The 27172-nt window shown below is 45.6% G+C and overlaps 1 protein-coding gene across 2 annotated transcripts; it reads left to right on the forward strand.

The window, feature by feature from the left end:
* The first annotated feature begins 631 nt into the window (after positions 1-631).
* LOC135324210 (phospholipase A2 inhibitor and Ly6/PLAUR domain-containing protein-like) lies at positions 632-6276 on the forward strand. Of its 2 annotated transcripts, XM_064499967.1 has the most exons (5): positions 632-728; positions 1944-2060; positions 3235-3384; positions 3849-3989; positions 5928-6276. In XM_064499967.1, exons 1-5 carry the CDS (start codon positions 680-682, stop codon positions 6149-6151), a joined length of 681 nt encoding a protein of 226 aa, XP_064356037.1. In that variant the 5' UTR covers positions 632-679; the 3' UTR covers positions 6152-6276. The 2 variants fall into 2 exon arrangements, with proteins under 2 accessions (XP_064356037.1, XP_064356038.1); XM_064499968.1 differs by lacking the exon at positions 1944-2060 and having other exon boundaries at positions 633-728.
* The last annotated feature ends 20896 nt before the right edge of the window (positions 6277-27172 follow it).

A 27172-nucleotide genomic window follows, 5' to 3' on the forward strand; every position in this document is an offset into this window, starting at 1 on the left:
TTTATGTCAAAACCTGCTTCCTGGAGTATCCGCTCTACAACTCTGACACAGTCATCTCCAGGAACCCTAGACCGAACCTGCTCCAAGGTGTGTGTTGGCAGTCACTTTGCAAAGAGAAGCTGCATGCCAGCTTGGAGAGGAAGTTCATTGCGTTGCTGCCTTATTCTGGGGTGTGAGAGCTCCTGACTGTTTAATGGGAAGGGAGATGGGATGCCAGCCAGCAAAAATTCAGCCATGAGGAAAATTCCAGGCTGGCCCTTGCTATGCTTGGCCTTTTTGGGCTTAATGGTGACAGTACAACAAGGCTGTTCAAACGGTTTCTTCTCAGGCATTTATATGTATGGCAGAGGCAGAATGTTGTTCAAACAAAGTCTGCACTGGAGACATACCTGACAGACCTCAGGCAAGCTAGTGTTTTCCTACAGTCCGCATACTCTAAACCAGGGAAAGATATTCAGCATTCCTCATATAAAGAAAAAGGAAGAAATTTTTCTTCAAAGGAAAAAATAAACACCAGTGCTAGCACACTCCAGCATCTGTATTCTTGAGACCATGCTTCCAAATTCCACTTCCCCAAATAACACTGACCTACCCATTTCCCCTCAGTTTATAAAAGCCCTTGTGACAGACACTACTGTGTTCAGCAAGAGTTGGTTCGCTGTCCTTACATCCCATCAGCATGAAGGTGTCTCTTGGCCTCGGCCTCCTCCTGGCTATCCTAGACTCAGGTAAGTTTTCTTCCAAGCTCTGCTGGGCTGTGGAACTGGCCTGGGAACTGTTGTTCAGTCCATGGGGCCATTCCTGCCATGTGAGCTGTAGGCAACCCGCCCTGGTCCTGGGGGATTTGCCATGCATGGGGGTGAATAGTGGAGCAGGGGATCTTTGGTGCTATGATCCAGCTTGCAGATGAAGATGTAGGTGTCTACATGTGAGCTGGTTTTCTGAGCTCCCACAGTGATCACTAGCAGTCTAGTCAAGGCAGTCACAAGGGTCTAGAGAGGGATTCATGTCATGCTAAGACAGACAGACCTTTGGTTGGCTGAATCAATCTCTAGCCACTACTGATATAAACTTAGGGGCTCAATTAATTTGCTCATGCCATAGGTCTGGTGACATTTTAGACATTATATGTTATCTCATCTGTCCTCTAGCTCTGCTCCAGAAGAGCACTGTCTCCCAGAGGTTCTGTGTCATACCTACCACCCCATGCAGGTCTCACAGCTACTGCAAGGTGTGTACTGTGATGGTACCTGTGAATACAGAACTGACACATGCCCTGGGTGTCTTAATCTGTATGCTGAACCCTTGGGTACAGATAGTTGTGAGTCTCAGAGAAGACAAGCTATTTGGCTTCTCTCCATAAACTGTTTATTCCTCTCCAAATGTGTCCTGATAGCTGCCTGATATTCTGGTTCTGCTGAAGGTGCTTTTGTCCTGAAACAGCAGGCAGTCAATAAAGTGGATTCCCCTAATGCCTAAGAAGCACTACACTGGTCCCAATTTGTACATAGCATAGTCAAGACCTACTGGCAGCCTTTTGATCTCCAGCCCTTTGGCTGCCCTGCTCACCGCAAGGAGAGGATTTGGGGGCTGGGAATCCAGGAGATGCCTGAATGCCTGCCAGAGCAGAGGGGATTTGGAGTCTCTTTCTTTAGCATCCCCAGCAAAACCAGCCAAGCAACATCCTATAAGAGACAAATCAAGCTGTCTTTAAAATGTAAAACACTATCTTCACAAGGCTCCCCCTCTCTTCTCCAAATTCAAATTGAAACTAGAAAAAATAATAATAATAATTAACCCCCCCAATGAACAATGAAACAGGAAAAATAAAGGAAAAGGAACTTGAAAAGTGCTGATCAAATGAAAAAGCAAAATGCAGATAAAGAGGGGAAGCGAAATCTCCTGTGACTGCTACCAAGAATGTGTCCTACTTCCTTCCTTAGGGACCACTCTTCAGTGTGAGGTTTGTCACAGCATAGGAAAAACCTGCTCTGGCCCCCTGAAAACCTGTAGTGGTGATGAAAATACCTGTGGCACCATTCTGCATGAGGCCACAATAGGTAGGTGAGATCACTACGGCTGTTTACAAGTCCAGCTTTCAGAAAAGGGCTGGGGGACGGGTCTCTCCATCTCTGCCTTATGGTAAGTCCTCAGATGAGTTGTTCATTTTCCTTTTTACTCAAAGAGGATGCAGATATTGGCGTGCGATGGGCAAAGCATGCTATTTCTCCATCTTGAGGAACAGTAACCTACCTAGACGGCTTAGTTCTGAGTTGTGGAGGGGAGAGACCTAAACAGCATACTGAGAAGTGAGGTTGGCTTTTAATTCTGGCTGATCTGAGTAGCTGGGTCGAGGGACTGGACTGTCAGGGACACAAGGTTGCTGACATCCAGCACTGGGGGTAGATTGGCTGTGGGGTGGAGGGAGAAACTGAATCTGAGTCTGAGCCTGTGTCTGAATCCCTCCCCCGAGCAGGGAAGATGACCACAAGTAGCCTGGTGGCACCATCGGCGCTGGACTAACAGCACATCCCTGCAGCTGGCACTCTAGCACTGGGTGCTGAGGTCATGCACAGCTAGACTCTCTGCTTATTGGCTTGGCCTTAGTCATCACCCAGCTTCATTACTGTGACCATTGGCTTTTAGACTAGAAGCTGGCACCTATTCTGTCAGGTTTGGTGCTGTCAGCTTCACTGTGTTTCTTCCCTCTGCTTGTGCAAAGCGACCCTCTGTCTCTTCAGTGCTGGTGGGGATTTTTGAGTCTGGCTCATGGGAGAGACTAGATTTGCCTGCGTGAGGATGTCAGAGCTTGCAGCTGATGGACCTGTGTGCATTGTGAACTGCACATAAAGAAGTTCGGGCTATGGGTCGGGGGCAAATGGATTGCTCCGTAAGCTCTAAGGTTGGGGCATTATAGCGAAGATAAATATCTGCAACACACTAGTTGGCCAGGAGCAATTGTACTCTCCTCCCTTTAAATGTTGTGGAGAAGAAAAAATTCCTCATTTGTGTCTCAGATGTTGTGGCACCACCTTAACTCCTCTGAATTAACCTCACCAGGTTCCTCAGTGCTGCCTTCAGGGTGTCTTTGCTGTCCTCAAACCCCTGTCAGGATGTGAGGAAGGCCATGTAGCAGGCAGTGGGACAGAGAAGTTCCTGCCATAGGAAATAATGGGAGCGGAAGGGAGTTTTCTTGTGGTTAACAACTTGGTACTGCGCTCTCCTTCATGACAGGGGGGATGGTAATCTCTTCATCCATCAAGACCTGCCTAATGTCCAGTGTGTGCCATCTGGACGCTGTCACCATGAACTATGGGAAAGTAAAAGGAAGAACTGGCTTGGCCTGTTGCACGGGTGATGCCTGTCGAACAGTGTCAGTCTCATGTAAGTTGCGTTTTTGTTTCTACCTTGTCACCTCGTTGTCTCTGCCTGCCCATCCCGAGGTCTGGCTTTCTAGCCTAAGCCTCTATGTGGGGGAACATTCAGCCCTGTCTCCCAGGAAGAACAGCCTCACCACAGGTCCCATATGCTTCTCAGAACAGATCAAGGACAGGCTGAGATAAAGCATGGCTTTTTTGTTTGGAAAGACTCCACAGAATAGCCCTGTGAGTAGTTTCCCCTACCATGGGAAGCTAAGTGGAAGTGGAAACTCTTTTGCACCAGGCAGGTTGTGAGAGAGAGTCTGCAATACAGTTTTGCTCGGAAAGCCTTTTCTGGCTGTGGCCACACAGACTCTGTTCCTGCTGCTGGCAGAATGGGCCTTTGCATGGGGGTTTAAAGAGGTCATGGGTGATGAGCCCCTGTATCTCCTCTCCTTCCCTTATTAAAACAGATCTCTTTCTTCTCAGTGCTGCCAGTGGACATTGTGCCCAATGGATTACAGTGTCCTGCCTGCTACAGCATAGACTCCTTCCAATGTGATAATGAAACTGTAAATTGCACTGGATCTGAAACACAATGCATTGACCTTGCTGGATTGATAAATTCTGGTAACTATCTTTTATTTTGGGCTGTCATCTTTTTGGTTAAATTGGCGAAAACAATCTAGGAGGAAGCATCGCAAAAAAATAAAAAAGGGCAAAAAAATGTGAAGGAGAAAGAGAGGAAGTGAGACAAACCTGAAAGGGAACATCCTTAATGCAGAAAAAAAAAGCAGGGGTGCTTTCTTCTCCCCACTTCCCTGCCATGCACAGATAACTGCTGAAATTCCTCACAGCATGGTATGGTGGAGGCCAGGAGCAAAACTGGACTCCTGATATGTGGAAATGTAGTAAATCTGACCAAGACCTTGAATGCCCTCGTTAAGGTGCATGAGGATGTGTCCGAATCTAAGCCAGCTGGTAACTTAGAAGAGGTTCAGGTGAAACTTTCCTAGAGTACAGCAGATGCCTCCTAATACACAGCCATCAGCTTTCTTACGAGGTGATGCTGGCCCCTGTGGGCACATGATACTGTTTTTTTAGTGGTAGTCCTGCTCCTAGAGGACACAGTTTCTCTGGGATCATATTATTGTCACGTGATAATATTAGGCCTCAAGATCTTTGTTATACATTTTACACACCTTTTATCCAAACCCTGAATTAGAAAGCATTTTGCAGAGCCAGCACGAGAGAAAATAACCATGTGCTTAGTCACCGCAATGGAAAAAGTGTGATGCAAACTGTGTGTTACAGAAGTAGAAAAGGTTCTTAACTTGTCTTGACTTGATTGATTGGCCATTGTAAATCAAGTAAATCTGTGCAGTGTGATGAGTCAAGCAGAGGAAGCAACTGTATAGGGGAGCAATAGCAGTTGAGAAACTAGTGAAACACTCATATGCATTACTTGCACTCAGGATACAAATATCCAGAAGACTATTCCAGACCTCTGTAGCCTACATACAGGAGAAAACATGAGCAGTGTGAGCAAAAGATTAATGACTGAGAATATTGAGAATATCTGAATGGGGAGTTAGGAACCCGAAATCAAAGGGAAGAGTCACACACAGCCTGTCTCACTTGCTATGTGTTCCTAGCTGTCGGTAGTTAGGTAATTTAACCATAAAACTGGTTGGAGTTGTTGATCTATAAGGATTTTCTTCCTGGGTCTTTAGTTTGGTGCAGCAAGCCTGAGCAGATTACCATTCTGAGTGGGAAAAAGTCTGGGTTAAAAAGGAAGTCTGGGAGCACTGGGACAAGTGTGCCTGGCTTCCTGCAGACTGAGTCTCAGGTCACTTGTCTTTGATGTTCAAACTGTAGGCTAGGTGTGAGCATCTTCGTGTGGCTGCAGTATTTTTAAGGTCTCTTTCTCAGGTAGATGATCTGGTGTCTGGTAAGTGACAAGTTCAGGTTTCAGGCCCTCCCTCAGTGGAGGCATGAATGGGATTTTTCTGTCAGCTTGGCTAGATCCTGTAAGGACTTAGAGATTGGATTTACCTGAGCAAATTTGTCATAAATAGCTGCACATAGTGAGGTGAACCCTGCCCTTTAATGTCTTTGAGGCTTCTCATCCCCTATGCCAAATTTGACTGAAAGATGGTCATTTGGTTCAAGAGTCATGAGAGGGTCAGAGAGAGCAAGAGACAAATAAATCCATGCAGCACCATCACACAACCATTGTTTCTTTAAGAAGTAGGCTAGGTTTTAACAGAAGAATCTCCACCTGAGAGAAAGAAAGCAGTTTAAAACCTTTTCATCATCTTTACTCAGCAGAAAGCAGGAAAAGGCAAACCCAAGTTCCTTTATATTTCAGGTCAATCAAAGTGACCTTCCTGCTTCTTCAGACTTGTTTGGGGAGGGGACTGGAGAGGAATGAATTGGTGGATTTTGTAGTCAACTAGATGTACAGAACGGGGAGAGCTCAGGGAGAAAATGTGAGCGTCAGTGACCAAGGAGGGAATAGCTATGGAGGCTGATTTCCCTGTTACATGGCATGCTTCTTCTGTGCAGGTGGACTGTCTATGAAAGTTGCCATGAAGGGCTGCACCACCATGTCTGAATGCAATGATGCAGGAGAAGGGAAGAAGCAACTGGGAATGATGGACATGAAAATAAGGCAGTTCAAATGCAAACCAGCCTCTCTTTTGGCCATAGCGCGTTCTGGCCTCCCCCCTCCAAAACCCCTCTTTCTCCCTGTCCTGTCAGGATTAATCCTGGCGAAGGTGCTTTTCTGATGCTCCCTAGGCCTGGGATAAGAAAAACCCTTGTAAAAGTCTGGCAGTGGTTTGCACAGATTCCTGTTTGCTCTGCCTTCTTGTGCATTGTGGTCTGTTTCCAGATCAGCTCTTGTTCTCTTATTATTTTGCAGAATAAAGACAGTACTTATACACCTTTTGTTTTCTGGTTGATTTAATGTGACTTAAAGTTGCATAGGTTTAATTTGCACATTCTCTGAGTGCTTTGTCCACATCAGGACCTGGGGAGACTGCCTGTGGTACCTCTATACTGCACAGGCAACAGGAGCTCTCATGACAGCCTTACAATCTACATCCACTGACTCAGTAAAAGTCCCCTGTATTTGGCTAGCCACTTTGCCAGGCTCTGGACAGGACCTGAGGTGAGTTCCTGAGAGGTTCACTCTTGTTAGAGAGGTAGCTTGCCGCTTTTCCCCTCCCTTTAATCTTACATGTCCGTGGTAGGTCCTTCAGCTCAGAGGGCTGCTTGTGGCCTTCAGGCAGTCATGAAGTTGTCTCCATTTCAGAGAGCAGTCAGTGATCCTTTGCTACAAGCAAACTGCTCCTGGCAAGAGCCTTTCTCTCCATGGTTATTCTTCTTGCCTTACCAGCTATTCCTCTCCTGTTTTATCTCAGGTTTCAGGGTTATCCAAAGTAAGTACTTGCCTTAGGATGGTTTGATTTCATAAAACAGGCAGTTTTCTATGGTGATAGACTGCTAGGAGCCCAGGTAATGGCAATTTGTAGGCCTATGCCTGTTTCTGTCCTATTGGCCAAACTACAAACATAACCGGCCAAGCCTCCCCTCCCCTACATGGATCATCCACCACCATTGGATTGTTCCTCTCCAGCCGCTGCCTGCCCTGCTGACTCTCCTCAGATGGGTCCCACACAAAGGCACTGAAGATAAACAGCACATCAGGCAGCATCACAGTACCTAGGAGGTAGTATGGGACGGGGGCAAGAGGATAAGGCAGTGGAAGATCTGGGAGACACTGGGATGTACAGTGTAGGAGAGATGCTGGTAAACTTCAGCTTTTGGGAGAGGCTACTGATCTGTCCCCAGGTGAGTGTCACTCAGAAGAAAAGGGTAGCCCATTTTTGGAGGAGACTACAAGGTTATTAAGCAAAGTGCATATTTGTGTCTGTCCATAATAGTTCTAGTTTGCAGTGCAAGCATGTAGTGTTTTGGAGAAGGAGTTACAGTGATCAAGCAATGCAATTTTATCTTTTAAGTCAATACTGTGGCAGAAAGCGCTATGGAAAGTTTTGGCTGCCTAAACCAAACTATAATATGTGGCAGCAGTGAGGTGATTACACCTTCTTCCCAAACAGACTGAAACTCCTTTCTTTCTAATATTCCCACCGATTAGTTGGGAGAGAAATTCATATTATCTATGATAATACAGGGGTGTGGGTATGAAAATGAAAATTAATTTTGGGGTTGAGGAGTGTACTTGATAATATAGATTTCATGCAGGGAAAAGAGTCTGGTTAGGCACAGTCAACTATTTGCAGAGGCAGTGCAGTTACAATGCGGATGTTAGAGAGGGAATACAGCTCCCCCTTGATGGGGCACCAATAGACTGATACTTGAATGACCCACTCATTCAGCATTTTTCCATATCTGATAACACCTTGGAATTAAAACAATTCTCTATCTACGCGAGAGCATTATTCCTGAACATATCTCCTGCACGTTCATGCAGAACACTACATTGCTGTCTGTGGCATCCCCCATGGCAGATCTCGATCCGCTTCGATGGTTCAACCCTTCACTCTCTTGTTTGTTCCACCTTGATCTGTGATGTTATCAGGATGGAAAAGCTAAATGGGTTTGTTCAGCCTGGTCAAGGCCTGGGTGAGAAATCTCCGGAAAGTCAAAGTGCTGGGATGATATTTAGTGGAGAATAAAGAGCAGGAAGGCAGACAGCAGTGTTTCTGACAAGGGTTTGTGGCACAGAGAGGAGAAGCAACTCAGTTTCGACTTCTAATTCATTCTTGTGGCCAAGACAGCTGTTGCAATCTGTGGCTATATAAATAGGGGAGTGATAAGTGGAAGTAACTGTATCTTTGTGCCGGTATGTCAATACTTGGTCCTTTTCCAGAATCCACATTTTTAAAGGCTATTAAAATGGAAAGTGTGAAGAAAAAAATGCCTTACAGTGAAAGTCTTCAGGATCATAAACTGGTGATCTGATGAAAAAGAGGATAGACAGGTGACTTGTTTACAGAGGATAGACAGGTGACTTGTTTACAGACTATAAACAAACCAATATGGAAAAGGATAAGATCTTAAAGGGCTCTTTTATACACTAGAGCACAACAGAAGCCTGACAAACCCAAAGGAGGAAAAAGTCACGTCATTACTGTATGTAGACCACATTAGACCATTAGAGCAAACCTCCAAGGGTGCCAGGGGGTCATGAGCTTTTGATGTCTGCAAATCCAGCATGAAGGCCTTTCAGAAACAGATACTTTAGTCATGGACAGGTTGTAGGCAGTACAGGCAGAGTTGGTGGAAATGTGATAGACTGGAGTATGCAGGAAGGTGAAGAGCTGATGAGCCCTTCTGATCTTAAGTCTGGCTCTTAGGGAGGGAGATAAAGCTGGATTGTGTTCTGATAAAAGCAAAGCAAAAGATGGAAAAAAATGGTGGCACTAATTTACAAGCACAAATCAAACAATGGGATCTCGGTATCTTGAGCAAGGAGTGATGGATGAGCAATAGCTGCCTCTAAGTATCTGCAGGGTGTGAACACCAGAAGAGGGGGCATCACCAGCAGTTCTCTGTAAAACAGCCACTGGGGTGAATATGGGAAGCTACACTGTTTGCAGAGTTTAACTGAAGATACGCAGCAGGGAGCAGTCCTGATCTCATAGATATGTTGGGGAGGAGCAAGGAAAGATGTGGCCAAAACCCATCATAGTAAATGGAATGACTACCGCTGATTTTAATGGGCTTTGAACCAGGCCTTAGGCACCAAACTGGATTATTTCCATCTGCAATTTCTCTTTATAATATATACAAACCCTACTCCCACACAGACACACACATACAGACATGTAAATACCAGATCCTCCCTTAGATCTTGCAGACACTTCAACTAGCAGGCATGCAAGATACAGGCAGGGACCAGACACACGCAGCTCTGGACAGCTGGATGAGGCCTTCCTTATCCACAGTACAGACCATGTCAAGGACAGCTTTGATCTACGCTTTTGCATAGCAGAGAGAATACAGAACATTGTGTTCTCTCCCCAGATGATGGAAAAGTAGCGATGTCCTGCCATTCTCTCTCCCTCCTCTGGCATTTCAGCTTTTCCCTGAACAGTTGAGTCAGCCAGAAAGCCTGGTGGCAGCCAGAAAAACTGCCAGTGACCTGAAATAGAGAAATGGATGTGTCCAATGGGGTTTTCATAGAGTCAGGGAGAGAGAGGATCTGAGCTGTACGTGGGGTGGACACAGCCCTTAGCTACAGTGGGTGGACAGGGAAGATGTGGTGCAGGAATCAGAGAAGCTGGGGAAAAGGAGCTGTATGTTGTGCAGCCATGCACCATGCAAGGCAGTTATCAGATGCTAAAACACCCTGAGTTCCTTCTTTCCAGCATACGTGGTGTTGGGAACTGTCTTCCTTTCACTTCCTAGGAAGTGTTCCTGCCCCAGCACTTTCAAATCAGGAAGTCGGGACACTGGGAGCCAATAGATTTCTCTCTTTTCTGGCTAAAGCATGGCCTGGGGTTATATTTGCAAAGGAATGTGAAGTTACTGCTGTATTTCTTTTACATCATGACCATGGCTCTTATAAAGAAGTTCGTCAAGCACCTAGGCCAGCAGGTCCAGTAAGCATTTTGGGAATTACACTTCTTCAAAGACAAAATGAGGACAAACAGTGAATGAACAATGGATCTTTCCTATAGTCATCAAGAATGTGTGTCATGCTGTGTACCAGAGACGAAAGACTTTTTCCTGCCTGTTATAAGAAATAACTGCAGGCCCATGGCCACCTGACCAAATGTGGGCTTATGCAATGGTTTGGTGTCTCCATCTGAGCATGTCACCAAACTCCAATGGAAATCAAGTCAATATGGCCCACTGAGATCAGGTCCTGTCTCTGGTTGGATAAATCACACCACAAGTCTCCATTTGTATTGAGTGGCCCACCACTGTCCATGCCACTGACAGAGGCACCCCCATTGTAAACACATAACATTAGGGGAGGAGGATCCCATCCCCAGTGTCCTGTCTTCTCCATGGAGAAGGTGTTTTATCATAAAGCTGTGGAGCAGAGAGAACAAATGCTCCACAGCCCTCTGCGCTAAGGATTAGGATTTGTGTCCAAAGCTGCATGGCCTCGTTTCCTAACTCTATGGGCAACTACACTGGATGGAACACCTGGTGTTACCAAGTTCTCACACGTTTGCTCCTCTTTCTTCAACCAGGACATGAACTCTGGAATCTATATTGTCAAGAACAGCATTTGGTCCCCATCCCTACTGATGCTATATGGAAGAAGTCTCTCTCTCTCCCTATACATATCCTAACTGTGATAGAGCATGTTGTTCAAACTCATAGGAGCTCTCATGTGGATGAATGAATGAAAATAAAATTTGCCCCTGCATCTATCTTGGAATAACCTATCAAATAATCCATTCTAAGCAACCAGGCCTCTAAGACCTTTATCTTGTGAAGAGAACTGGAGTGCAAGTCAGTTCTGGAACTGGGTACTTGGTTGTTGCCATTGGGAACACAGTCTTTCTAATCTGGGACACTGCTGATCACAGGGAGGAAAAGTTTCCTCCCACAATTCACTGCCTCCCACAGTCACACCTCACATCTGATTTCGTCTCCAAGGAACAAGGGAACAAGTTCTTGGGCCTCCTGCCCAGAAAGCCTTGTTGCTGCCATAGAGATTTCAGATTTTCTGCTCCAGAAGAACCAGGTAGGGAACAGCAGATCATAAAACATGTTTTGCAAACAGGTTTCTGCTGGACACCTCCTAGCATGGTGTGGCTTGCCAGAGAAAGCATAAAAACCATAGGTAGCTGATTTCCAAAACAGTAAGAGTTGGTTGTAGGTACTGTGCTCTGTGCAGGTAGAAGGGAGCTGTGAGATTGTACCTTCAGGAAACCACAAACCAGGTTGCAGCCCTGGGACCCTCTCTCCAGTCAAGGACCCATCTTGTAGGGTCTGCTGGATCCAAAGCTGTTGATGCAATTTGGAAAGAAGTTTTTCCACTGCCTGTGTGTCATGGCTGGCTGGAGGCTCATATTTAGTGCAGGAGCTTGTTCAAGTTGTAGGACCTGAGTCCCCTCTGGAGAGGTGGGAGCTTTAGTCAGAAGTGTTGAAGGATGCTTATGTGTTTTATCAGTGTGATGCTCAAGGTATACTTAAGAGGTCAGTCTTTTAATATGTGGTTAAGCTTCTTTGCAATATGTCTGTAAAAGGGTGGATTTAAGATCTTTTAATGGGTTCATTTTCCTTCTCCTCCTTCTTTATTGTGTTGTTGAATCCATGGTCTACTACTCACATACAGTGACAACAGCCTGACATACAATGTTGATGACTAGAACCTTTGGAGAAATGTGACTCAATCTCCTCACACTCCGAAGTAGGAATGGTCTAACACTGTAGCTGTGGCTTGTTTTATCTGCCCTCTCATCTCAAACCTTTATGGCTCACTCAAGGACTTTGCAGACGTGAGTGTGGGAAACACTTTTTTCTCCAAATGGGAGCTGAGATGCCTAATGTTCACATGATGGCAAGATGGGAGACATTCATTAAAGGATTATGAGATTCATCAGATTACAGGAGCTGACCATATTGCAAATCGCACACCAGGATATCTACAGAAGGACAGAGTGGTTGTAAGCTGTCAAAACTACTAGCGAGTACCATTTGCTTGGCCCCAGATTGAAAGTCCATTGTACTTACAGCACTAATGACCTACAGCTAACATAAAAGCAATATACAGCAGAAGTAGACCTGATTGTTAATGAGCCAGTCATGTGTCCTTATTTCTTACTTCCCTTCCTTCCAGTTTTCTGTGGAAACTCTTACCTTTGGGTTCTGTTTGTGTTGTCTGTTGGGGGAGGTTTATGGGTAAGCTGTGAGAGATGGCTGCAGAAACCACTGTTTTACATCCATACAGTTGGAGCTCAGTCCCTGCAGAAAACCTAACCAGTCTGGATCAGATCCAAATTATATATCTTGGGTCTGTCTTTCTCACTCATCTTCCACGAAGAATTATTTCCATTCCTGAGGTTTTATGGACAGTTAAGTGAAAAGGATGGTGACTCAGACCATCCAGAGGGAAACTCCTGCCCTGTTCAGGATAGTGACAGAGTGGGAATAGGCGAAGGGCTGCCAGGGGAACCAGTAACTTACTGGGCTCTGTGGGGTACATTCCCCATACAAATCCATCTTTTCCTCCTCCTAAGCCCACCCTTGCACCCTGGCCACAGCAGCTCCTCTGTCCAAATCCCATCTGGGGCATATGAGGAATCGCTGAATGTTCCCTTTTTTGTGACTTACAGGAAGATGGTGCCTGCCTGGCAGTCTGAGAGGCGTACTGGAGCGCTGCAGCTATTTCTGGCTCATGCTCTTCCTTCCCCTACATCTAGTGATCCTCGCGCTGCAGTCCTGGCTCAGGATCAGCCCCTCCGTGGCTGAGCTGCACCGCTACAAACCTCCAAATCCGAGTCAGCTCAGCTCAGTTTTTTCAGGTGTCCGATGTTTTGACTGAACCCGTCAGAGAGAGACAGGCTTCAGGAGCTGAGTGTGAGCCCTACATGCAGTTCAGCTGCCATAAGCAAGCATGCAGCTGATTTGTGTCCTTTCCTCCTTGGGGCTAGTTGAAATGCAGGCAATTATAGTGGAGTAGCATTTCTAATCAAAGTGAGAGATGACTGGTAGGTCAGCACAGGAAAGTAATAGCCAGGATGCCTCAAAGAGAAGTAAGGAAGAAAAGAAGTGTGAAAAGAAAAAGTGCCATCAAATATGCTTCTATTTTGTTATTGTCAGCCCCTCAAGGGGAAGGTTCATCCTTCTGTTTCTCATCCTGTTTTCTGTCAGCTCTCCCTACCTATGTGGCTTTTAGGTGACTACAACAAGAACTATGGTTTTCTCAAGAAGGATTATCCAGGAGGACATAGGTTGCCAGCAGATTCACCTCTTCTGCCTGCTTTTTGACTTTTTGGTTTTCACTGATGGCTGCAATTCTTCATCAAGACAGGTGGCCCATGAGGAAATTCATAGAAGGAAACTGATCTTTTCATGCATTGAACTGGGCTGTTCATCTCCAAGCAAAGTGAGCAAAATATCTGGAATAAAATTTGCTAGCAGAAGCAACCCCATTAAATATATTCGGAAAAATCAAAATTTCAATCAAAAAATCAGTCTGGCATAGAGAATACTTTCTGATTTGGCCTAGGCAGATAGCAGAACTCAATGCCATGTGCTAAGGGTGCTAAGTGTCCCTTCTCTATCCTTTTTACAGCTGGATCAGAGCAGAATAAGACCCTAATGATAATTACAGTGGATGCAGAGGGTGAAGTTTTATAACATCATTCTGTCTTTCTCCTCTCCTAGCACTTTGCAGAGTTGCTTTTCAAGTGGCAAATCCTCAGCACCTTCAGGAAAAATCACAGCATCACTTAAAAATAAAGTTTGAAGGGAAACTCAACAATGGTCAGAAATCACATCCTTTTGCACTGTTGCAAATTGCAAGTCCTCTGGATTCACTGGTTTCCTCTGGAGCTTCTCCAGAGAGTCATCAGTTAGGGAAACTAGTGTTCCCAGGGCATCCCTGTCAGCTCTTGAACAAGGGTCTACAGCGGTTGCAGTTCATTGTCCCCTTGTGGACTTACTTACATTCCCCCAGCTGGTTCCCATTCAATTGCTCATGAGCAAGGGGATTTCCATTTCTCTCAGCCATGTCCCTCTTCTACTTAGGGCATGTACAATACAGTGGCCAATTAGAGAGCATTAAATTCCAAGCCTAACTATGGTCAGCAGAAAAAGTCTCAATAGACATCATATGCATGTCTTTCAGCCTAGATTTTCTTCCTTTTTTAATGTTCCCTTTCTCCATTTGCCTCTTTGGCTTTTCTGGTAACTATTCACACTTGCTTGAAATTAGTTTGAAATGGACTTTAGTGGGGCCCAGTGGATCTTTTACAGGTTACAGCAAATGTGACCTCACACTTCCATGGGATCTCTAATGGATACCTATTAATAGTTTTAGGCTATCCTGTACCAAATTCACATGTAGGACACAGGTGAAGTCAGCGCTAATGTCATTCTCCAGTATTTAACTTAATTTTCTGGGACAATGAAGCTTTCTGTTTACTCTGTCTCCCTTCTGGTTGTTTTCCATTCCCACCATGCCCTTAAAAAGTTTTTGAAGCCACAGTAGAATTTCCACCGTACTTGTCACCTGGTAAAAGATCTCCAAGATGTCAGTTTTCTCTTAGTTTTGTGAAAACCTGCAGCTGGATAGAGCAGAAAGATCCACATGGTTGGCCATCCCTGCTCCCTATCCCCAAGACAAAGGCAGCCAGAGTTCAGCACAATATATACCCTGAGGTTCTGCTGCCAGTTAGCCAAGGAACATGCATATCCCGGCTAATGAAGCAGTGCAGGTGGAGCTCCGAGCCAGTCACAGCACAGGACCCAGCTCTTCAATCAACCTAAGAGAAATTCTGGAAGGAGCTAGGAGTATTGTGGTGGTGGAGACTGGAGGGAGAACTGTAGTAAAGTAGGCTATATGACTTCCATCAATCACAAAACAACTTACTTTTAATAGTATCCTTTCCCTACAAGGCCAGAAATAGAGTTTCTTTTTCTTTCCCTTTTCCAGGTGTAATTCACATGTCTTTAGCATCTCCTTCCTCTCCGGGTTCTTGGATGATGAATTCGGTGAGCACAGTGCCAAAAGCAGTCACAGACCACAGAAAAAAGCCATGAAAGTGGAGATGCTGCTGCTGCTTGGCTGGGGCTGGAAAGAATTTACTGGAGGCAGGGGAGGAAGCTGGCTTCCTCAGACATGCTATAAATGTCCCCTCCACTGCTGGAGCTGATCCCTCCACCTCTTCTTGCCATGGTATCGTGGTCCCATTGGTGTCACTGGTTGTCCAGATGCATTGCACACTGGGAGAAGAGAGAAAGCTGGGAGGATTAGCAAGAGAACAGTGGACACATTTTGAGTCTAACATTGTGACATTCTGCCAGGAGCAGAATCCAGTTTCAAAAAGCCCTGGATGGCATCTCGCTGTGATGAAACTCTTCCTCTGGGGCTGCTGGCTAGAATGTGTGACAGGGATGAGGGGATATTCCCTAGGTTCCCATGGTTACCTCAAGTCATGGTGTATTACCATGCCTGGGAGGGACCTTGGAAACACAAGCAAAGCCTGATTGATCAGTTAGGGGCAGAGCACTGTTTGGCTAAATCTCATGATTTTATTGCAAATTTAGGTTTTTGAGACCTTTTTTTTTTAATCTGATTTGTGGAAATAGAAACATCTGGAATTTTATATCTATCTTGACTTAAAATGGTTGCTTTCTCCTACATCAAAGAGTGCTTCTGAAACCAGAAGGATGTCCTCCATTTCCTTGAAGTCTGTCTATGTTGCATGGTTGTAGGCCTCTAACAAAGACACATCTCCCACTTTTCCTCTCCCATATTCCCATTCCCTCCCCTGACTACTTTAGAAAATCTTCTTGATTTTAGCAAGTGACTGGTGTGTGATTTGGTGCTCTAATACATGATTTATAGTGCCGTGTCAGTGAAACTCAAAGCATTGAATTGTTTTGGATTCCTTGGGCTGTTTGGGGGAGTAGAAGAACCGACCACTTTGAACAGGAAAAGCTAAGGACTTTGTATTATTAAATCCCTCGTAAAACGTGCCTTAGTTTTCTCCAGGAGCCAGAAGAGGAAGAAGTTGGTGAGTTCAGAAGGCCAGAACAAGAGATATTAAAGCAGAGAAGAGCAGAAGGGAAGACAGTAGCTAGCCTCTTTGGCAAACCTTGTAGAGAAATACAGCAACCACAAGGCTAAAAATAAGCAATGCCTTTAGACCCTTGGCAGAGGAGGCACTCGTTAGTCAGAAGCTGTGGTCCAGCGAGGCTGTTGAATAACTTGGCAAAGCCAAGTTTATATGTATATATGTATCAAACCAACCAAACACACTACAAGGCAGAGTCTGACAGACTTAAGGAGAATGAGACAGTGCCTATGCCTAGTCCTGGAGGGCTGAAATGCTGCTGGCACTTTTTAGAGTAGGGCCAGGCTCCTGCAGGTAATGCTACTTCCCAACTGTTCTATGTCCCACTTGGGTACTCAGGGTCTGGCCATAGCAAAAAGACTTGGAGGCTCACAAGCTGCCAGCTGAAAGGTAGGGAGGAGGGGAGGCGAGAACTGTTTTCTCCTTCACCTTAGGAGGGCCAGATTCATAGACATCAGAGAAGAATAAGAAATGGTCTTTGGAGGGCTGTTGCACATCACAGATATGACCAGAAGGCATAGAGAGAGAGTCAAAAAAAATTCTGAACTAATAAAACACCAATCTAAGAGACACTTTCCATTATTGAACAATGCCTTAAAATGGGCAAACACATGGTCAGCAGCTGTAAGTATGTTGCAGTGAAGAACACTGTATGTTATGAACAGTGATGAACCACCCTACGAAGAGTGAGAAGATGGCTGAAAATAATGTTTTAAAACTAGAGTAGCTGAAAAGTGTTGACTTCCTACACTATGTTTTCCTGTCAAAAAGTGAAATGTTTTCGGAATGAACATTTTCCTTGGGCGAAAATTGATTTCAGAAGAAGTTTGGCATAGACTTTAATTTTTTTAACTAGAATTTAAACTAGGTAGCTTAGTTGGGTCAGCTTGACAGTAAAATGTGGGTCCATTCAAGCCTCCATAGCCTCTCATAGGAATAGTTTCAGGGCATAATTATCTCTATTGCTACTTATCAGCTCAACTTCTTGTCTGGGTGATGTATCACCATGATTTCTACCTCTGCCTGAGTGGTGGTAGTTGGTTTTGGGAAATGAGGAGGATTCCAGGACACTTTTTGGGCTTTTCAGTTGCTTTCAGTAGTGTTCAGCTTGACCCTTGCACAATCAGAGCGGTTGCAGATTTAGAACAGTAGAGATTAGAAAACATCTGAAGACAATATGATGGGCACGATAGTGAGAAACATGTTACTCTTTTTCTTTCCAGGCTATGGCTCTTGCCGGAGAGATGTTTCCAGCAGCATGTGGAGTTCTTTGGTCAGAATTAATTTCTCAGAGAAGGACTCTAAACCAGGAATAACTGTAGGTCAGACAACGACAGTGAGTCTGTGCACTGCTCTGGGTGTAAAGTGGTCTCTTCCTCACCAGTTATTTCAGTTCACACCTGTCTGAGAGGAGCAAGAGTTTGTGAGAAAGATCAGTTTGGATAAATTAAGGGCTAAATTCTGACAGCTAGAGAAGCGATGGGTGTTCATGTGCATTTGTGGGCACATATCGGGAACAGGTGATAAATCTATTTAAGGTGATGACTGCAAAAGGTGTGGCAGGAGCATTTTGGATAACCGCAGCTCTTACAGGCTATGCTGAGTTGATGAAAATTTTGGCTCCTGATGCTAACAATTGTCAGAAGGCTGGTGGCTGTTGTTGCAGTAACCATAGTCCTCTGCATCCCCCAAAAGGCAGACTGGACAGGATAGACTTAGAGGAGAAGGATTTGTGTAGAGTTCACCCATGTCTTTGATTTCACTGTCTGGAGAGACTTTCTCAGCTTTGCATGCCTGTTGACTTCATGGCTTGTTTTCTCACTGCTGCACTAATATCACTGTTATGGGCAAAAAAGAACACATCATATACATACAGAGCCAGGAATTTATTAGCTTAATTGTTAGCTTAACTAGGATCTTAGCAATCTAACCAAGATACAATAAACAGTTGTTATTAGTCCAGCTACAATACTAACACTTACAGCCAAATTACTACAGAAACACCTTATTAATAATAATACTCTTCAAATTGTTATAAAGCAAAACTTACTAATACCTTACCCTTTTCTCTGATGCTAAGCTTTTCTTTCAATGTCCCTCTGGGTCTTGTCATTGATGGCACCAGTGTCCTCAAGTAGACAGGTGGTGGGCTGTCACAGTGAGTCATCAGTGTCCCGAGTTGTTCTCCAGAAGTACAGTGTTCATGGTGGAGGTCCCTTCCTCCTCAAGGCTGAAGTTCTACTTGGGGCTATTTTTGTGTGTTTTCCCATCACAGCCTGCTTCCTTCTTGATGGTTCCCAGATGAAGTTTGAAAGTTCTGCAGTAGCTTCTCCCAGCCTCAATTAACATAAAGGGCTATTTCTTGCTATGCAGTGACTACCTACGTTTGTCAGATATTTTACCATATATGGTGTCATAGCAATTAAGCTAAAACAGGTTATATAAAAGTCGCTTGACCACTAGCAATTTTAAAGCAAGCTAACGCCAGCTCAGCTCAAGGTAAGCCTGGAAAAAACATGAGATACTGGACTTTCAGGCCAGTACAAAGCCTGTGGCCTTTCACTAGTAATTTCAATAGTCATATTTACTGGGCTATACCAGTACCTTGCTGGATATACACCTTCAAATTTTGTTGTATCCTGTGACTGCGAGAGGAAGTCCCCAAGCGCCAGAAGCCATTCCACATAGGGACCACGGGACCCAGTCTGGTGAGTCTATGTGATCTGTATTCATAAATGGTCACTTCAATGTTGCTCCTGCTCATCTGTCCCAGCAGTGTTATGGTATCATTCATGTGTAGAAGAGAAACTGCACCCACTGACATGTACAACCTTGCTACTTTTCTCAGGTGAAAGTTTCTTCACTAAAAGTTTGTGCTGGGAGCTGGTGAGCTAATTAGACTGTATTGGCCCAGGATGCTGGAAGCTTTGGTCTATTCCTGGTTTTTGCCATTAAAATTCTCACCAAGTGTTTGGTCTGTTGAGGTTGTACAATCTTTGGGACAAGGATCGGACTCATATTCTTGATGTGTCTGCTTAGTCACAACAGAAGTAGGGGCAGGATCTTGCTGTGACTCTAAATGTTACTAAAAAAATAGTCACACCACAAGAGCTTGATCCAGACTATGGTTCCTAACCAAAACTATCTGTCCAGTGTTAACCTTCTGTGACAGTTTTATGCTAATATTCCTTTCTCTTTCCTTTATTCTTTCTTCTACATATGTTTGTGACTTCTTCCTCAGCCATTAGGCCCATAGATGCCTGGAGAGAGTCAATGAACTTGACACTACTGCAGAAGTGTTTGTAATGAGCAGTGCCAGCAAGCTTCCCCTTGGGAAAGGTGAGCAGAGATTCAGGGCTAGTTTCAGTCCCAGAAGGGTTTTCCCTTCTCCTTTAATGTTGTGAAAAAACAAGACAAATGCAAATTCCAAAAATTTCTGTTTAATGCACATTCCTTGGGTCTCATACTGTGCTTGTTCATGATGCCAGGCCCACTCCAGCTGGTCGTTCAACTTAGAAATTCTAAGGATGTCTGAGGGAGTCAGCGTGCTCTTGCTTTTCTCCTGTTTCCAGGGTAGGAGAAGGCATCAGTCCCACACAGGAGTGGTCTCCTGAAGGCAGGAGTACTGCTGCCACCTCTTGGGGCCGGGAATGAGGGACAAGCTTGGTGGTGGTTGTCCTGGTGAGGAAGAGGCCAATGTGAGAGAAGCGCAGTATGGTCACCTTTTAGCTCATGCATTTGCCCTGGCAAGCTGTGTGCTGCTCAAGGTCAGAGATCTGAAATGGACTGGAATTATTTGGTCTCATGCAGACCCTCAGCCAGCACAGGAGCCATACCAATGTGTGGTTTTCAAAGGATATTTTTTCAAGTCAGGTTTTAAAAGGTGCGTGTGATGTGGCTTCCTGCATTTTCTGGAGGAGGCTATAGCGCAGTGCAATGGACGTCATCTTTCTAAAGCTTTTACTACATTTAAAATGCTATCAAAATGCTTCACTGCAACATGTATGGCAAATGCTCCAATAAATGGAGGGATCGAAACTAGCTTGTTTTGAAGTCACACTGAGATTCTGACCTGCTCTCTGCATAACTAACATCATTATTTTTCTTCCTCTCTTCACTATCTCAGTTCTTAAGTGGTGCTTATCAGCATAATATATGCATGCCATCTAGGAATGCATTAAGCAACAGCTGTTACATGTTTATAATTCATCCTGTTAATTGGGGGGGGGGGATATGTGTAATGAAATTGTTTTGTTTGAAATTTTTTGTTGCACCAAGTCAGCCTCTCTCTTGCTTTTCCACAGAAACACATACGCAAACACGAATGCACACACAGAGCTTTCCATTTATACTTGTGGGGATGAGGTATACCAGAGGGTACTGAGGCTTATTATAACTTTTAGCTCTGGGGAAGGTTTGCTCCACAGTGTGTGGCTGGCCCCATACAGACTCTTCCTCCTACACAGAGAGACAGAGTTCATTACTGCTAGCTGTGGCTGTAGAAAGCTCAAAGGCACCAAGGGCAGCCTTGATCCTAAAGGTACAGGCACTCTTTTAGATAGTCTGAGTTCCTGCCACCAAGATCTCTGAAGACAGGGAGTGAAGGTGATTTGCTGTTCTCTGGGAATGCAGCACCAACTGATGCTGTTGCTCATAGCAGCCCAGGGTTCAGAGGGACCCCAGTGTAGCCGAGTCTGTCCATGCCCATGCCCAGCTAAGCACTGAGTTATCTTGGAGGTGATCACCCAGAGTGGTACTTTTGATGTGGGGAAGGGAAGACTCCTTCCCTCACTAACACATCGTCTGCTCCAGGTGGGAGCAGCATGAAATGTTGGTGACTGTTGCTGAATTAGGAAGGGTGAGAGTCAGATCTTGAGGTCCGAGGCTCAGAATTTGAAAGTACCCATGTCACTCTGAGGAATGTAGGTGACCTACTTGCCAGTCACGTTAATCCTAGACTCTGTGCAACCTGTTCAGCAATGGAAAGTGATAGTTTGTTGCAATACTGAGCAGTCAGTGATAGGGGCTAACAACACCTGGGTAGATAAAACAGGCAAACAGTCCTGGAGAGCTCCTGAAAACAGCAAGGGTATTCATGCAACAGCATGTCCGATACCCCAGAGGAGCTGTCCAAAAAGAATCGCTGTCCTAGTCATCAAGAGGGGCTGGACGCAGATGCAGATGGGATTCAGGACCCAGTTTCCAAACCTCTCTCCAGTATCCTCGGTAGTGTGGGTAACTCCCTGGCCAGCCAGAGGAGGCTGCTGATCTTTCCTGTTTAGTTCACCATCATCTGTGAAGGTGATAGGGGGTCCATGAGTCTGCAGGTCCATTCTCTGCTGAAATGCTTCATCCCATCCTGACTGAATTAATCTTATGGACTGCATGATGGTCAGGAATGGCCTGGAAAACAGGCTCAGCTGGAACAGTCATTTGGGGGAAATGCTGCTAAATAGGGAACAGAGTATCTGATCTGTACCAGGACGGAATAGGACTGAAGCTGGGCAACATGGGGTCTGGCTTAGTTTGTGAGTCAAATCTATATGGCCTTTACTCAGCTGGGCTGGGAAGGTGGAGAAGGTCCTAGTACAGCCGTGTCTCCAAATGCTCCAAGGCTTAGAACATGGAGACTTGGTGGCAGTGTGGAGGTGCTGCAGGAGCCCATCACAGACTCCTTTCCTGGATAATGCCACGTGGCTTATGGGGCGAATCAGTCTTTCCTAATCATAAACAGAAGCTAGTGCAAACACAAAGCAAGGTAAGTGGTGATGCCCATCAGTTGTGTGATGGAAATGGACATGACGTGCTTGGACTCATGAGTGCCCAAAGCTGATCTGGTGAGAGCTGGGCTGGCAGTTTGCTGGAGCCTGGAGGCTATGCTTTATGGGCATCACCTGATGGGATCACACAGTGGCCACTGTGAGGGGACAGTATGCGCCAGCAGGGAGGGCCGCAGGAGGCTCTACCTCCAGCATCCAAAGCAGCAGCAGCAAAACACATTTCTGAGGGCATCTAGTAGTTCCTCCAGTATGCTCAAGCACAGAGCGCATGGTGGCTAAGCTCACCTGTTTGACATGGATGTAAAAATCTCTTTGTACATTCTCATTGCTTCCATTTGTGTTGGCAAAGATGGTTATTACAGCAGTACGTCTAGCCTGTGCCTGACTGTGCCAGTTCTTCACAAATGCGTTGGGAGAGTCAGTTCTTGTTCCATAGAACTTATTATAATCGATTTGAAAAGGATAATATGGAGACAGAGTGCAGATCCCCTGTCTAGATGTGGATTCTCCATCAACTGCCTTTATGCTCACAGAGAGAGGGAAGTGTGTATTTATTATTCAGGCAGGTAAAAGTATCTGTCGTAGAATTTGTGACAATCACTCCTTTACTGTAGTGTGTTTGTTTGTGTAAATATGTCTACTTTGTGGCTCAGATCCAAATGCAAAGCATGCAGGAAATCTGTGCAAAGAACACCAAGGAGCTTTCCAGTCAAACTTGTGTAAACAAAGTTTCCCTAGTGTCAGCAGACTGGTTCTGTCTCACAAACAGAGAGGAGGTCTTCGCAGTTGACTTACGTATGTGAAACCTTGCCCCTATTTTTGCCTCTGGACACAGTCTGTTTTCCCAGTTGGTGACAGATACATGTGACAGGCATTGTGCTGGGAGTCTGCCATGACACAAGGCTAATGAGGCCTGCTCTGGTTTGATTAACAGTAAGGTGTGTCCATTTGGGGTCCAAACATGGTCTTTAGCCAGAGCCCCAGCATTCTGCAACACATGGCTGCGAGCTGTGTGGTGAGCTGTTGAATATGAAATGAAAGATGCTCATGCTGTGGGATCTCTGTGGTCTGGCTGTCAGCTTCTAGCTGGGGCTGAAGGCACCATCTGTGACTTACAAGTCCTGTGTGCCTGGGACTTTCTGCCTGAAGCATCCCAGCAGGCGAAAATCTCTCCCTGCTGTTTCTGGCAGCAGTGCTCTTGTCTTGATCTGCAGAGCTCCAGCTACTGAGCTGCACCAGTCCTAAACAGCCCGGCAAGTGAGGTACTCTGTTCCAGCTGCTGAGGGAATGGACATATATAAACCTGCTGGATCAGGTACATTCGATGTCACTTCGTGGCATCAGGCCACTCCACAACTCTTCTAGCAGGTTGGTTGGAAGGGCGGTTGTGGAAGGAATAGGCAAAATATTTTTCAGAGGGTCTTCAGTTGATGTCCAATGACAATCTGAAAAATATTCTTTATTAAAGCAGAGAAGGGTATGAGGGGGGGATTGCACTGGAATAAGTTAGTGGAGCTGATAACTGTAATGCAAGAAAAAGGCCTGTGGTGCATATTACATAGTCATTTATGGAGGCCATGAAATGATACCATATGGATGCTGGAGAGGGAGTATAACAGCCAATTTTATACTATTTTCTGTACACAGTGACTGATTGATGCTCCAATGACTCACTCACACAGCATTTTTCCAGATCTGATAATATCTTGGACTCTGAGCAACTCTCCTATCTATGCAGATTTTTTCTTCTCAAACATATTTCATGCACCTTTGTGCATAACATAACATTGCTGTATGTGTAATTGCTTATTGTAGATCTCTATCTGCTGTTTCTATCCTTTGCTTACGTTTGCCTTGGCTTATGATCCTATCAGGTACTCAAAGCTAAGCAGGACTGATCCAGTAGGACTGGTCAGTGCTTGGAAGGGAAACCTCTGATTAAAACTAAGTGCTAGAGCAAGGGGTGACAGCATTTGGGAAGGGAAGCACTTTCTTTAGACAGGCCACTGGTTGGGTGGGACATTGCATGTGGGAGCACAGCCTTTGTTGCATACATTTGACTTGTGGTCATCTACATCAACGCACCAGCTGACACTGTAGTAATATTTTATAAATTTGTAATTTTCTTCCAGGTTGTAGATTGTCAGCCAGTGGGGGAAATTCTTGGGTGTCAGGATTGCTTTAGCCAAAGGATATATCTACATGACAGAAAATAAATGGGTGCTTAATTTATTTCACCCTTTATGAGTTATCTAATATAGCTAGAGCAATATAGACAAAATACTTCAGGCTTTTAACCTGGGGTATAGATAAGAGTCAGCCTTCTGTGAACTCAAAAGTGACTATGATTTATTAACCTCCATTTCTTTGTCTTGATTGATCTTTTAACCTGCTAGCAAGTGTGAATCTACAAATGCAAATTATGAATCTGTTTTTTCCCCAGTGTAGACAACCTAGAACAAAATATGTTTTTGTCACTGCTGGCTCTTATCTTGTTCTGTGCAGATGCTGAGCAGGGAAGGAGTTCTTCCATCAAGCCATTGCCCACGGGTATGAGGAGTTTGTGATGGATTGTTTTGGCAGTGCTTGCAAATGAGTTGGAGTCTGCAGAGCATGGGGTAATTGTGCAACAGGAACAACAGCTAACCAGAACTTATTTAAAGCTCTTGAACAAACACATATGTTTGAGAGTCTAGCTGCAATCCAAGCAGATCTTCATGAAGCCAGGCATGTCTCTCTCCTGCTACCACCCTGTGGCTACATACAAGAAGTCTATTGTATTCCACAGAACTGTCATTTGTAACCTTCTCCCTTTTATTCTACTAAGGTGATTGCTGACATAGGCTTGAAAGAGGCCTTGTGATTTCAGGGGAATTTGCTACATCCTGAATTTCCAATCACCATCAGTGTAAGGGAAAGGAACAGGAGCTTGGATGGGACCACAGCAAACAGGATCCTCCAGGACAGGATCCTCCCTGGACACTCCTATTCCCAGACCACAGCTCCTGCATGGACCAGAGAGCAGAACAACACCAGCTCCCAGAGAGGAAAACATAGCTTCCCACCCTGCGAGGAACATGTGAGCCTTCACCCTGGGCCCAGTGAAGGGAGCCAGGCGGGGGGTCCTGTACCACTCACATGGCTCTAGCATCTGGTGAGATGGATAAAAGGCTATAGGGAGAAGCTGTAGGCAAGGGTCTTCCTTTGCAGGCTTTTTCTTACTCTGGATCCCCTCAAACTGGGGGACTGGGGTGGTGTGGAGGATTGCATGAGGGGCCCCAAGCAGTGAAGAGGCATCTCATATTCCAGGCATGGCAGGGTCTGGTAGAAGGTCAGGGCCTGTCAACATGCAAGGAAAATGGTCTTTATCAACCCCAGACAAGCTGTATTGGGTGACTGGGGCAAGCCCAAGCCCCCAGTCTGCCTCCCATGCGTGGTGCCATGGAAGATGAGGGTGGAGAGCCAAGCTGGTCTCCCACAGTCCCCAGGGTTGCTCAGAGGTGGCAGAAGCCTAGCACAGCTTTTCCGCCCCCGAGCCCTTGCTAGCAGATGGTGGTGACACATCCAAATTTGCCAACTCCTGGGGCTGAGCAGAAGAGATGAAAGCAGGAGGGGAGACTGTGCCTGCACAGGGCAAGTGGCAGGCGTGGAAAGCAGAGAGCAGGCTCTCTGCTCTGTTACCACGCTTTCCCCCATGAAGCACTGTGCAAACAGCAGAGGCAATAAAATATGAGACGAACAAGACAAAATCAGTTATTTACTGACTTCAACCAGGGCACAATTGTTCCCCTTGGCAAGTTTTCAAGTGCTTTTTCCTTCTAGTCTGCTTTTAAATGACGCATATGATAGGGCTTCCTCCAGTTCCTGGGGGAAGGAGAAGGGAGACTGCCACAGTGCAATAGATCTCACTCTTCTAAAGCTTTTACGTTATCTAAAATGCCATTAAATTGCTGCACTGCTGTAGGCATTGCAGTAACTATTCCGGTGAATGGAGGGAGCTGTTCTGCTGGCCTGACCTGTTGTGTGCGTGCGTGCGTGTGTGTGTGTGTGTGTGTGTGTGTGTGTGTGTGTGTGTGAAGGATGTTCCTGCCTGCTCTTTGGAGGGTGCCTCTGACTTGCTGGCCTCACTGATGGTGAAGTGGAAGCTAAGCCTCGCATGCTCTCAGCCGAACTGGACCGATGGAGAAGGTCTCCAGCACATCCAAGTGCCCCCAGGGTACAGCATGGGGATTTGGTGGCAGCACAGAGGACACTGCAGGAGGCCAACATGGCTTCATTTCCCCGGAAGTCTCACATGGCTTGTGGAGTTCATCAGTCTTTCCTGGTGGCTAAACAAAAGCTAAAGCAAACATAAAGCAAGGTGAGTGGTGGTGCCAGGAGCTGGAAATGGCTGTGGCATGCTTGGACTCACGAGTACCCAAAGCTGATCTGGAGAGCTGGGCTGGCAGTTTGCTGGAGCCTGGGGCCATGCCTGACGGCCATGCTGTACAGCACGAGTCTGTGCTAAGCCCCAGTGGTGAAGGGGTGCCTGAGGGCAGCCTTGGCCAGGGAGGGGAATCTTCCCCTCTGCATCACTGCTGAGACCCCGTTTGCAGTGCTGCATCCACCTCAGGGCTCCCCGTGACCAGATAGGCACTGATGCACTTGGGCGAGTCCAGCAACACACAGCAATGTGGTTGGGGCTGGAGCACACGACAGATGAGGGCAGGCCAAGGCAAGGGCATTCTGTCTTAAGAGGAGTCTAATCAGGAGTTTATTGCTGTCTCCAACTATTTGTTAAGAGTTTATTTGAAGTGTGCAACAGTAGGACAAGGGGCAGGAGGCACACGCTGCAACAGGGAAATTCTGATTTGATATTAGGAAAACAATTTTCACTGTGAGGTTGGTCAAACACTGGAACAGGGGCCTAGAGAGGCTGTGAAATCTCTGTCCTTGGAAATATTCAGAACTCAGCTGGATGCAGTCCTGAGCAACTTGCTCTAACTTCAGAGCTGGATCTAACTCTGAAAGCTAGCTTTGTTTTGAGCAGGGGATTGGACCAGAGACTACCAGAACTCCCTTCCAACCCAAACTTCTTTGTAGTTCTCAAATAGGCTGATATCCTAGATGTGATCAGATAGGATTTGCCATGAGGAATGGCCATGGTAGAGCACGAGAATGGTCACGATGGGTCAGTCCGAAGGTCCATATAGTCCACTAGGCTACCTCTGGTCTTAATATTTGCCATGGGCTAGGA

This window comes from Dromaius novaehollandiae, chromosome W, assembly GCF_036370855.1.
Source record: "Dromaius novaehollandiae isolate bDroNov1 chromosome W, bDroNov1.hap1, whole genome shotgun sequence".
Classification (NCBI taxonomy): Eukaryota; Metazoa; Chordata; class Aves; order Casuariiformes; family Dromaiidae; genus Dromaius; species Dromaius novaehollandiae.

Bases quoted from the DNA above. Each gene is read 5' to 3' on its own strand.
- LOC135324210 (XM_064499967.1), top strand. From the start codon at position 680: ATGAAGGTGTCTCTTGGCCTCGGCCTCCTCCTGGCTATCCTAGACTCA. The intron at 729-1,943 runs GTAAGTTTTCTT...TTCCTTCCTTAG, and splicing joins CCTGGCTATCCTAGACTCAG to GGACCACTCTTCAGTGTGAG. The intron at 3,990-5,927 runs GTAACTATCTTT...TCTTCTGTGCAG, and splicing joins TGCTGGATTGATAAATTCTG to GTGGACTGTCTATGAAAGTT.